Below are 10,904 nucleotides of genomic sequence, written 5' to 3'. Positions count from 1 at the left end.
TAAACCTATGAAAATATCAGTTAAAGTTAGCTATAAAAAAATCAGCCAGAATTCCTTGACAAATATCTGAGCATTAGAAAAGAGCTAGGAACATCCACTGCTACTGTGGCAGCGTGTTGTTGTGCTGAGAGGGCTGTGACCAGGACGAGGTGAGTGGGATGAATTTGTTTTGGATGACTGCAAGCCAGTGCACTAGATCTCAACAGAGATCTCCCTAATTCAGGGCCACCCAACAGAAATTACATGTTTTGTGTCAATAAACAAATGGTCACAAACACTTAGAGGAAGGGTTAAGCTTCCTGCCACTGCCAAGCATCTCCCTTTAGCAAATTAGGGCTTGCACATGGAAAGCAGGTACTCCCTTCCACGGTGACACCCACCATCTCAGGTATAAATGGAGAGGAGGCCAGCTGGAACTTGGAGCTATGATTCCAGAACAACTGTAAGACCAGCTTTGACGTTTCACCTGAGTTATTTGCTGCTGCCACTATGAGCTGTGGCTCCAAGCAGCCCCTGAAGAGCTGCCTGCGGGGGAGCAGCAGCGGAGGGGGTGGAGGAGGGGGTAGCTCGCATTCCTCGGTCTCCTCGAGGACAGTCACTTCCAGGACAAGTGGCGGTGGCAGGTTTTCTGGCAGCAGTTGTGGCGGAGGAAGCTCCCGGAGCAGCTACGCTTATGGCAGGCGCGGTAGCTACGGAGGAGGAATGAGCAGCGGCAGCTGTGGAGGAAGGCTGGGTGGTGGATCTTATGGAGGAGGAGTGGGGCACTGCAGCATGGGAACGGGCTTCAGCTCAGGTGGGAGCGGCTTTGGGGGAGGCTTTGGTGGAGGTGGTGTTGGTTTCAGTGGTGGCAGCTTTGGCAGTGGTGGCTTTCACGGAGGGAATGTGGGAATTCTCTCCAATGATGAGAAGCTGACCATGCAGAGCCTTAATGAACGCCTGGCTTCCTACATGGAGACTGTCAGGAATTTGGAAAAGGAAAATGCTCAGCTTGAACAGTTAATTAGGGAGTGGTACCAGAAGCAAGGTCCTATTGGCCCAAAGGACTACAGCCACTATTATGGACAAATTGAAGAACTCCAAAACCAGGTAGGATGTTCTTTGCCAGAGAAGTTCAAGCACTGTCAGACTGAGAGATTCACAGGGAATGTTTTCCTAACATGTTGTTTCTCTTCTAGATTGTGGCTGCAGCTGTGGAAACTCACAAGGTACTTTTGGACCTGGATAACACAAAGATGACTGCAGAAGACTTTAGAATAAAGTAAATATATATTGCTCTTTTACAGGCACTGACTTCCTTCCTCCTGCTTTCCTGAACTTATAAACAAATATCAGCCCACATGGACTTGGCTTCCTCCTGCTTCCATGGCAGTGCAACTGAAATAATTTGTGAAACTTCAAAATTTTCAATATTCCTAGAGAGATCTTTGATGGGAATACTGCCTATGGCTGCAGAGCCAGAGCTTACAAGAAGTTTTATTTTTAGGAATATAAAAATTGGGATTTTCTGTCACTCAAAGTCAGGTTAACCAGAGAGATGGAACCTGTACAAAATTGCAGTGAGAAGAGACGATGAAAGAGACCACAGAACACATTTTAATATTAGAGTTTGATATTGATAATGAACTTAACATTTATTTAGTATAAATAATAATAACTTTATGTTATTAAGTAATATTATTAATTAAATGTTAAGTACTGGCTGATGATTTCCTAATTCTGATGCCTGAGAGGTGCTGCATGCTCCAAAGTACAGACATAAAAGCAGGAATAGGTGAATTCTCTATAACTAATGTCACTTAGGAGGAGGACTGTGGGTGCCAGGAGCAGGGCTGAGCTCTCTGCACTGTCTTTGGCACAGGTACGAGATGGAGAGCGGGCTCCGGCAGAATGTGGAGAGCGACCTCAACAGCCTGCGGCCCTTGCTGGATAACCTGACCCTGACCAAGTCTGACCTGGAAATGCAGTTTGAGTCTCTGAAGGAGGAGATCATCGACCTCAAGAAGAACCACGAGGAGGTAAGAGCCAGCTCCTTGAAAGGCACACTGGAGATGTGGGAAGCTGACACCCTGTGCTCGAAACCCCGACCAAGGGGCAGGGCCAGGCTGCTGCAGGGTGCCCCTGAGCTCAGCCCCCTCAACAAACAATGACTGGAAAGTCAAGGCTAGATAATTGCAGCACAAAGCTCCCAAATATATATATCTGTATGTTGTTGGAAGGTTCCATTGTGTTCATTGTCCTTGGGCCTGGGTTTTCTCTGCAGGAAATGAAACTGCTGCAATCCCAGTCCAATGGGGATGTGAATGTGAAGATAAACTCTGCTCCAGGAGAGGATCTGCTGAAAAAACTGAATGAGATGAGGCAAGAATACGAAGCTATTATTCAGAAAAACCGTGCAGAGGTTGAAAAGTGGTACGAAAGCAAGGTAAATGGTGACAGTTCTTGTTAAGAACCTCCTGTAGAGGAATGACACAAGATCAATTGCTTTTACAAAATAATAATAGAGTCCCTTTGGTCAAAATGAAGCAAATCACGAGTGGGCTTGAATTGCTCTGGCAGAGCCACACAATCAAGTTTAACAGTTCCATTCTACCAGTGGCCCTTCTGCAAATTATGTTCCAGATGGTCCCATGATAAACTGCCATGTTGGCATTGTAAGTAAAACTCAGAAACTCCAATTGCCTACATTAATTTTTCAGATGGAGGAAGTGAGTCAACAAGTCCACTCAAGTGGCCAGGAGATACAATCAAGCAACCAGCAGATCTCTGAGCTGAGGCGTGAATATCAGAGTCTGGAGATTGAGCTGCAGTCACAGATCAGTCTGGTAGGTAACAACTGCTCCTCATCCCCTGATATGCAAAGAGCTCAGGAGCTGCTGGAATGCCAGGATGTCAGCTGTAAGGATCCTTGGAGCATCCAACTCATGTTGGGCATAAGAATGATCTAATCCTGCCACGTTGCCATAAGCAGAGTGTTTTGTTTTCCCTTTGCAGATAGACTCTCTGCAATCCAACCTGGACGACACGGAACGTCGCTATAACATGCAGCTGCAGCAGATCCAGGGCATGATCGGGCCCTTGGAGGAGGAGCTGGCCAGCATCCGCTGTGAGATGGAGAGCCAGAACGAGGAGTACAAGATGCTCCTGGGCATCAAGACCCGCCTGGAGCAGGAGATCCAGCAGTACCAGGCACTGCTGCAGGAGGGGCAGCAGGGCATTAGGTACAGACTTCAGTTAATTAATTTTCTAATGATGCAATCAGGGAAAGAGGACGGCAGTTCTTAATATTTGTATTAGGAACTGGTGCAAGGAATTAATCACCAACATGTTTACTACAAGCACAAGAATTCTCATGGAATCTGATTTTTTGCTGGCAGCATGCAAAGCTGTACTTTTACAAAAGTGTTTACAATTGTAATTTGTCATTTCTTCCCCTAAGTACCATCAGGAAGTGCCATTATTTGGGAAAATGAAAGGTAAGATAGAAATAACACACCCCTTCCTCCTTACAGCACTTCACAGGGAGGAGCTGGTGGAGGATCCTCAGGAGGAGGAGGTCATGGAGGAAGTAGTGGAGGTGGAAGCTGTTGGTCCTCAGGTGGAGGAACCAGTGGAGGAAAAACTGGAGGATCCTATGGAAGATCTTCCTCTTCTGAAAGTGGAGGAGGAGGGAGTGGAGGAAGAACAGGAGGTGGAACCTGTGGGAAAACTTCAGGTGGAGGAGGTGGCAGTGGTGGAGGAGGAGGGGGTAAATCCTGCCTCTCCCACTCTTCATCTTCCCAGTCCCAGCCCAGCGACTCTTGTGAAAGCCCAGGTAAATATGGAATTAAAAAATACACCCTGCAGTTCACAATTCTCTCTGAAGAGCAGGAAAGGATATAACAACTTCCTTCCTGGAAATATTTTTGCTTTATTTTCCCAATTTTTTTTTAAAGCCACTCTGACATTTGTTCTTAGACAGTGAGAAATCAACACAAGCAGCACGAAGGATGGCATGAAGAGCAGTGTCAGATGATGGGTGAAAAAAGGAAATGAAGAGAGAAAAGGGAAAATGGTGCCAAGCCCAAAGTAGGCAGGGAATTAGGAAAGTCAGAAGTTAAAAATGTGACTGGAATTAAGCAGGGGTTGGTTAAAGCAGGGTAGAATAGTTGGAACACTCGAGACATTTAAAATATAAGGGGCATTGGCTGCGAAATACTGAAGCAGCAAAAGATGGAGAGTGACCAAAGGGTCTGATCCGTATCTGATTTCCTGGCTCTGGTTCCAGGAAGTGCTGAAAACATGAAGCTCTGTCTGGAAGGAAACAAAACATTGGAGAGAGGAGCAACCATGGAGGAAGTGTCTGAAGCCATAAAACACATGAGACTGGGTAAGGGTCCAGGTCCTGGCAGCACCTCAGACAATAGCCTGAAAATGGTGAAAATGAGCAGGAAGATGTAATTTTAGAAAGATTCAATTCCACTTTTGATTTTTTATGAAAAGATGGAAAATGGTCCTGCTTTGAAGCTTATATTTACTCATTATAAGGACCAGGTTCAGCCAGGCTCTGCCCCAAACACAGTTTCCATTGCAGACTGACAGGCAGTCATGACATGAGAGTTGTCTCTCACCCAAAGGACCTGAAGCCATCAGTGCAAACAGCAGGAACACTGCACAGACACTCCTGATGCTGAAAACCAGGCAGTGAACTCAGGAGGATTTTGTGTCATGAGGAAGATTGATAAAATTTGGTGTAGATGAGCTCTAGTTTTTAAAAAATTCCTACACAGGCTTTGCAAACTCCTCTGCAAAAATTTATTCCTCTGATCAAGGAACTCCTCTGTCCTGCAACACTCCAACACACATTAATGCTTGGAAGCAAGATTAAAGCATATTATGTACCATCTCTCTTTAACTTATAAAATTCTACTGTAAATATCCATACATACACAAATGCAGATTCTAAGTTCACCTGTATTTGGTTTGTACTGCAAGCCACTCTAAATTTAAAGTGATTTGCACTCCCATGGCTGAGAACAGCAGCAGATTCATGTAGTTAATTGCTAAATCTGCACATGAACTGTACAAACTCAGGTCTGACAACGTCTAGACCTTTCCAGAAGGCTGGGAACAACCCTGGTGCACTGAGTACTGCAGAGGTAAAACTTAGGAAGTAACAAAAGGTTAAAAATGCTGAATACTTTGAAGAAATTCTTGCTTTCCTCCATCTTTCAACAGGGAGTTTTAGAAAGGTTGAGGAATGATCAGCAAGACCAGCATCTCCCACTGCACGACCTCCCAGTGAGGCCTTCGGACCAAGCAAGACTCTACTGAGCATGGCTGAACATCCCCTGCCACGAGCAGGAGCGAACACTTGTCCAACTTACCCAACACTGCTCACTCCAGGGGCTCATCAGAGCTCTCTGGATGTTCTGTCTGCTTCTTCCATCTGATTCTGCTCCAAATCACTGTTACCTGAGTTAATCTCTACTGTGATTGGTGTTCCTGTGGAATAAATGCTAATAAATCTTTGCTTCTCTCTGATGCAATCAAAGCTGGTTCAAGTTCCTTTAGCGGAGATTTTTGTTTGAATCAGTTACAAATATCAAGCCCTACCTGTGGAATACACAATAATGTGTCAGATTACCCATAAGACCCAAAGTTTTCAGTGACATATTCACCATTTAAGACTCACTGGGCAAAACTTTGCAGTCTGCACTGCCAGGAACAATGCTCTGCTGGTTCCTGCAATGGAAAAACTCAGTCAAAACCCTTCTGCTATTAACTTCCATCAGGGACAAGACAGTGGGCTTAAGGAACTGACTATTCCCTATGAAAACCTCTTTAAAATATGAGCTCTGTTAGGAATTTCAGTTCAAAATAACCCAGAAGGTTTCTCACACAACACCTGCTCACAGATACATCCTTTCTCCCGTGCATTTCGCTCCTCACCTGCTTAAACCCAAATAGAAAGATCACTCTATGAGTCTTTCTCAGTTTTACAACCACGAGGTTTGTTTTTTCCCTCTGAGGAAGGCATCACCCATGGGAGAATGTTGGGAAACACAGACTGAGTGGGAGACCGTGGGAATGGGAACCCTAAATGCCTGAGTTCCAGGCAGATCTGTGCCAGTGATTCACAGTGTTGCTTTATGCCGGGCTCTCAGCCATGAATTAGTACTGAAAAACAAAAAGAAATCTGATTTTTTTTCCTGACCAGTGTCTCTCTGGGGGCTGGAGGACCCAGCTCACCTGTATGAAGGACTCCTGCACACACAAGCACGCGCTGATGTGCCTGGCCTGACACCACAGCAGTGGTGGGCTTTGTTTGCCAGGATACCCCTGACTCCCACCTGCTGCAAAACCACCTCTTCATTATTAACCCCTTGCAGCATCACATCACACTTGTCTCTGTTTTGCTACCTGTCCCCTGAGCCTACTTTCTTCAATTGCTCTGCTCATCTTCCACACTCAGACCTGTCTGCTCAGGGTACTCAACTAGCAGCTCAAATTAAGGAATACTCCCAATCCAGGAGCCCTGCTTCTCATATCTCCCCTAGGCGCCTGCCAAGTTAACCTCAAAAATGTTCCTGCTCAGTTCCTGCTTCCTGGCTGTCCCAGGGTGATTTACAGGCCATCACCTGGCCTCACAGCAACACCCAGGAGGCTGTTGGGGTGGTTGGATATGATTTACTCAGAGGAACAGCTTGGCCATGCTGGAGTTCACTGCTCTCTGACCACTGTGGTACCACTGACACCTCTTGCTCCTATCTTTCTTTCCAAAAATATAACTTGCTTTGAGTATTTTACTGCTGCTTATCTAATTCTCGGGCATCTCTGCATTTAACCTTGCAGAAGAAATTCTCCTGAATTGATCCATGGGGGAGCAAAGCAGAAACTGGAATTTGGAGCATGGAAAGGACAATGAGGCTGTTCAGGGGCTGAAAACCCAGGGTGCAGCATGTTGCAATACTCAGTGCAGCTCTGCTGCTGATTTAAATGCTTATTTTGATATGTTACAATAAGTAACAATTTCTGAAGCATAAGGGTAAATACTATACTACTACTACTACTTTTGCTACTCAGCATTGATTGTACTGCCTTTTCCTTATCTAAAATCTTTGGCTTTCTAACAAGATGTTTTTATAGTGTTTATACATTTAATGAGTCTGCATCTACAATGTAAATCAGCTTCATAATATGGTTTATTGCATGCTACGGTATGTGACAAAATAAAAACAAACCACCAATAAACACACGAAACCCTCTACTTAATCATGGCATTAGCACTCACTGCAGAAAAAAGCAGACTAAAATGAGATGGTTTCTTACCAGACCCCAGAAGAAAAAGTCACTTTTAAGGATTCTTTCCTTTTTACAAAATCTACACCTGGGTTATCACTGGCACTTGCTAACCGAGAAAAAAGGCTTACATGGAGGAACAGAGCTGGAAAAGTCACTGCAAAGCAGGAGTAAAAAATACAAACATTGTAGTGTCAGGTGTCAAAGCTTAGGGCAGGCTCAAAGTGGGGCAGCAGCAATACTGAGGAGTGAGGAGAATTCTGCACTTTTTATTTGCATGCATCTCATCAGTCATTAATCAGCATAATAAGCTTTAATTTTATGAGCACAAAGTGTTGCAATTCGGGTACTTATCTGCTGTTCCTATTAGTGCTCTGAGAAGATAATTGTGGTACGTGTTGGAACAAGACCTTCAGAGCAACCTCAGGCAAAAAGCCATGTGCACACACTCCTGCGTGTTTGGCTTCAGAGCTCCCAAGCAATCCATGTGTCCAACTGAAGGCACAGATGTCATTTCCAAATTGCCTGTGTGTATATTGTGCTGATGTCTCTTTTGCTGAGCATTCACTGTCAGCCCTGTTAATTGCCAAATGCTGTCCAGGCCATCTTCATGGGCTGCAGAATGAGTACATCAAGTACATCATGTCACCGTGCTGTGGGGGAAGGCAGAGCCCACCTGGGCTGTTCCTGAGTGTGTAAATCCCTGCAGAGCTCAGCCCAGCAGGACCCTCCTCCCTGGGCTACGCTGCAAGTAGAGCAGATGCCATGGATGTCCTTCCCCACCCCACAAGAGCTGCAGCAGCAGCAGCAGAACGTGCCACACCAGTGCCTTTGCAGGCAGGGGGATGTGGGTGCCCACAACTCCGAGGGGCTCTGAGGCTGCACAGCCCAAATGAACTGAGGATTCTGAACCTCAGAGAGAGGCAGGAACCTTGGCAGACATTCTGAACGTGCCCTCCAGCTGTTCTGTTTTGGTACCAACAAAATGAATTATTCCAATCTAATTGCCTTCACCCTGTAGGGGGCTGGGGAAATGATAGTGGGACCACTCTGATTGTGGCTCAGAAACTGCTAGAAATGCTGACAGCTGACAGGAGGGAATTAGCAGCCTGCAAAGTGTCCCCAGCTCTGGGGCACACACACCCTGACCCACAGCTCTCACAGCTACGTGGCAAAGCCCATGTGTGCATTTTTAGGATCTGAGGCACAGCTGCTCTTCGATCAGCCTCCTTGCATGGAAGGTCCAGGTTATCCTGCACAAAAGGTTGTGATGGGGGTGCTGGAGGTTTTAAACTTCACAGGCAAGCCCACTGCTGCCTTAAGGGAGCAGTCCTTGTTTGTTTTGCTAAATTTCTTCAGAAATGACAGTGAATTCACTAGAACATTCTGAGCTGAAGCAGGAATGAGGAGTGAGTGTGATCTCTGAGGTGAAAACAGACCCTCTCCTCTCATAAAAAATTCTGGTGAGAGTGATAGGAGGAGGTCATCAAATGAATGAAAAGAAACTCTGGTTTGCCTGCGGCAGCAGAATGACATTGAGTTAAGGGGAAATGTTTCACATTTTCAGCACAGAGGCACAAGAGGGAGAACACATTTTCTCCAGGACTGTTTGGAATGCAGCAGCTCCAGCCTGCAGGGAAAGTCTCCCAGTTCTGCAGCATGGGCTGCTCCCAGGGTTTGTGATTGGGAGTCACTTCTTTGATACCGATCACGGAGGCCTGATTAAAAGGAGAACAATAACAGAGTGAGAGCGAAGGAACGTCGGCTGGGCTGAACCACGGCATGTGCTGAGCCGGAGCAGAGGCCGCGCGCAGTCGGAACATTCCGGCACTCTGCAGCCTGGGCACTGCTGTGGCTGGAGTAATAAAGGTTATAAATAATTACCCTGCTCCCACTGGGAAACAGCAATGTTATATAAGGTATGGATGCTGCATCAACACAGAAACATTAATGATTCAACTGTGCATCACGTATGGGAAAGAGAAGGGAGACAGTCCTAAACCTGATGGCTCCTTTTTAGGTAATTCCATAAATTAACATCACCCATATAATATATTAGCAAAAAGCATCAGAGAACAAAAATCTTTTAAGGCTCTTTTAATGAGCTCAGAAATGAAAAATTAATTCTGTCCACACAACAGATCTTCCTTGGTTTACAAGTATGTGCACAGTCAAATATTTAATAATCAAAAATTTTTCAAAAATCAGCCAGGAGGGAATTCAGTGTATGCAACTTTACAGGAAGGTTAAGTATTCATAGTTCACTTGTATTTTTCAGGAACTTCAGTGTTCTGCTCCAAAGAGACAACAGTGACTGTGACAGAAACCAAACATCCCAAGGGCAGCTCTCAGCTCCAGGAATACACAGGAATATGGCCCAGCCTCATGGCTGGCAGGGTTCCTATAAATCCAAGGTGGAACTGAAAATGAAATAGCAGCAATGCTAAAGATGAAACAGGAACATCCTACGGGCATGTGACTTAAAAGTTACCTTAGATCTATGGGCAAAACCTGTGATTTATGATCCTCCTTGGTATACAAAGAGTGGTAACAATACAGAGCTAAAATGAAATGTCAAGTTTAGTGAAAGTTCTCCACCTTTGGAGGTTTGAATCTTTCTTTCCTTTCATTGTTATTTTTAAAAGTATTTTCCAAGCTTGCAATAAGACTTGTTCTTATCAGAGCTCTCCCATACAGACAAATCCCTGCTGTGAGTAGTTACACATGGAAAAAGACACCAGTAAATAAAATAGAAAATAATGTGGGTTCTCAAAATATAAATAAACAGATTATAATATTATTTTGGCAATTTTTTTTACTTTCTTTAATCATTCCAGGGAATTTTGCATTTACTATCACTTACAAACCCAAAGATGTTCTATCTTGGCTATGAAAAGCATGTCTAAGGAATCACTGATGGCAATTTGAACATGATAATCAATTTTACTCACCACAGCAGAGTTTGTGACAAATGGTCCCACTGACCAAAGCAGCATTGCCCAGACCCAGAGGCAAAACAGCACAAAAAAAGAAAAAACATTTTGCCTATAGCAAACTCCATCTTTCTGCACCAATAATAGACTGTGCTAAAGTCCAGAAATTGTTTATGCTGCTGAGATGTCACTACCAGCCTACAGCTGAGAATCAGGAGAAATTATTCCATCACCAAACTCCTTGGAATCTTTCATCATCTTTCAGCCATTGAGAGATCAAATAGCAAGATAAAATCTGGAGGTTTTGAAAGCAATTGCATAAGCAGCAATAGAGCAATGCTGGTGTAGACATGGCACAAAGGCCAGGACAGAGGATGAGGTTAGCAAATGTTAAATAATCCTGAATCTACAATCAGCATCCCACCAAGGTGACCTTTGGAAAGCAAGGACTGTGCTGCATTGTCATGTCCAAGAGGTCTTGGCTGGGAGAAGGACAGCAGAGCACAAATGGCAGGTCCTTGGGCGAGCCCTCTGCTCCTACACCTGAGGTTTAGGGGAGATTGCTACATTTCATAAATACCTACAGTCACTGAAGGCTCCATCACCCCACAGAGAGGAGGGCACACAATGAAGACATTTCAGACAGAGCAGAACTGTCACCGGGGAACTGTTCACATTGTCCCAGGCAAACTG

The 10,904-nt window shown here is 44.9% G+C and overlaps 1 protein-coding gene across 2 annotated transcripts; it reads left to right on the top strand.

Annotated features, from left to right (window-relative positions):
- Window positions 1–434: 434 nt before the first annotated feature.
- Window positions 435–5,530, top strand: LOC102113597 (keratin, type I cytoskeletal 19-like). 2 transcript variants are annotated; one of them, XM_014260139.2, is made up of 9 exons: window positions 435–1,086; window positions 1,176–1,258; window positions 1,859–2,015; window positions 2,261–2,422; window positions 2,697–2,822; window positions 2,992–3,218; window positions 3,510–3,811; window positions 4,265–4,366; window positions 5,215–5,530. In XM_014260139.2, exons 1-9 carry the CDS (start codon window positions 490–492, stop codon window positions 5,238–5,240), a joined length of 1,782 nt encoding a protein of 593 aa, XP_014115614.2. In that variant the 5' UTR covers window positions 435–489; the 3' UTR covers window positions 5,241–5,530. The 2 variants fall into 2 exon arrangements, with proteins under 2 accessions (XP_014115614.2, XP_014115615.2); XM_014260140.2 differs by lacking the exon at window positions 4,265–4,366.
- Window positions 5,531–10,904: the final 5,374 nt, after the last annotated feature.

This window comes from Pseudopodoces humilis, chromosome 29, assembly GCF_049639895.1.
Source record: "Pseudopodoces humilis isolate 2021_Gansu_Grassland_sample_001 chromosome 29, ASM4963989v1, whole genome shotgun sequence".
NCBI classification, from domain to species: domain Eukaryota; kingdom Metazoa; phylum Chordata; class Aves; order Passeriformes; family Paridae; genus Pseudopodoces; species Pseudopodoces humilis.
This window is presented reverse-complemented; position numbering and strand designations above follow the sequence as displayed.

What these genes read in the sequence shown, in the direction of transcription:
- LOC102113597 (XM_014260139.2), top strand. Translation starts at nt 490, where the DNA reads ATGAGCTGTGGCTCCAAGCAGCCCCTGAAGAGCTGCCTGCGGGGGAGC. An exon ending in TTGAAGAACTCCAAAACCAG is followed by an intron (nt 1,087 to 1,175) that starts GTAGGATGTTCT and finishes TTTCTCTTCTAG; the next exon opens with ATTGTGGCTGCAGCTGTGGA. An exon ending in CGACTCTTGTGAAAGCCCAG is followed by an intron (nt 3,812 to 4,264) that starts GTAAATATGGAA and finishes CTCTGGTTCCAG; the next exon opens with GAAGTGCTGAAAACATGAAG.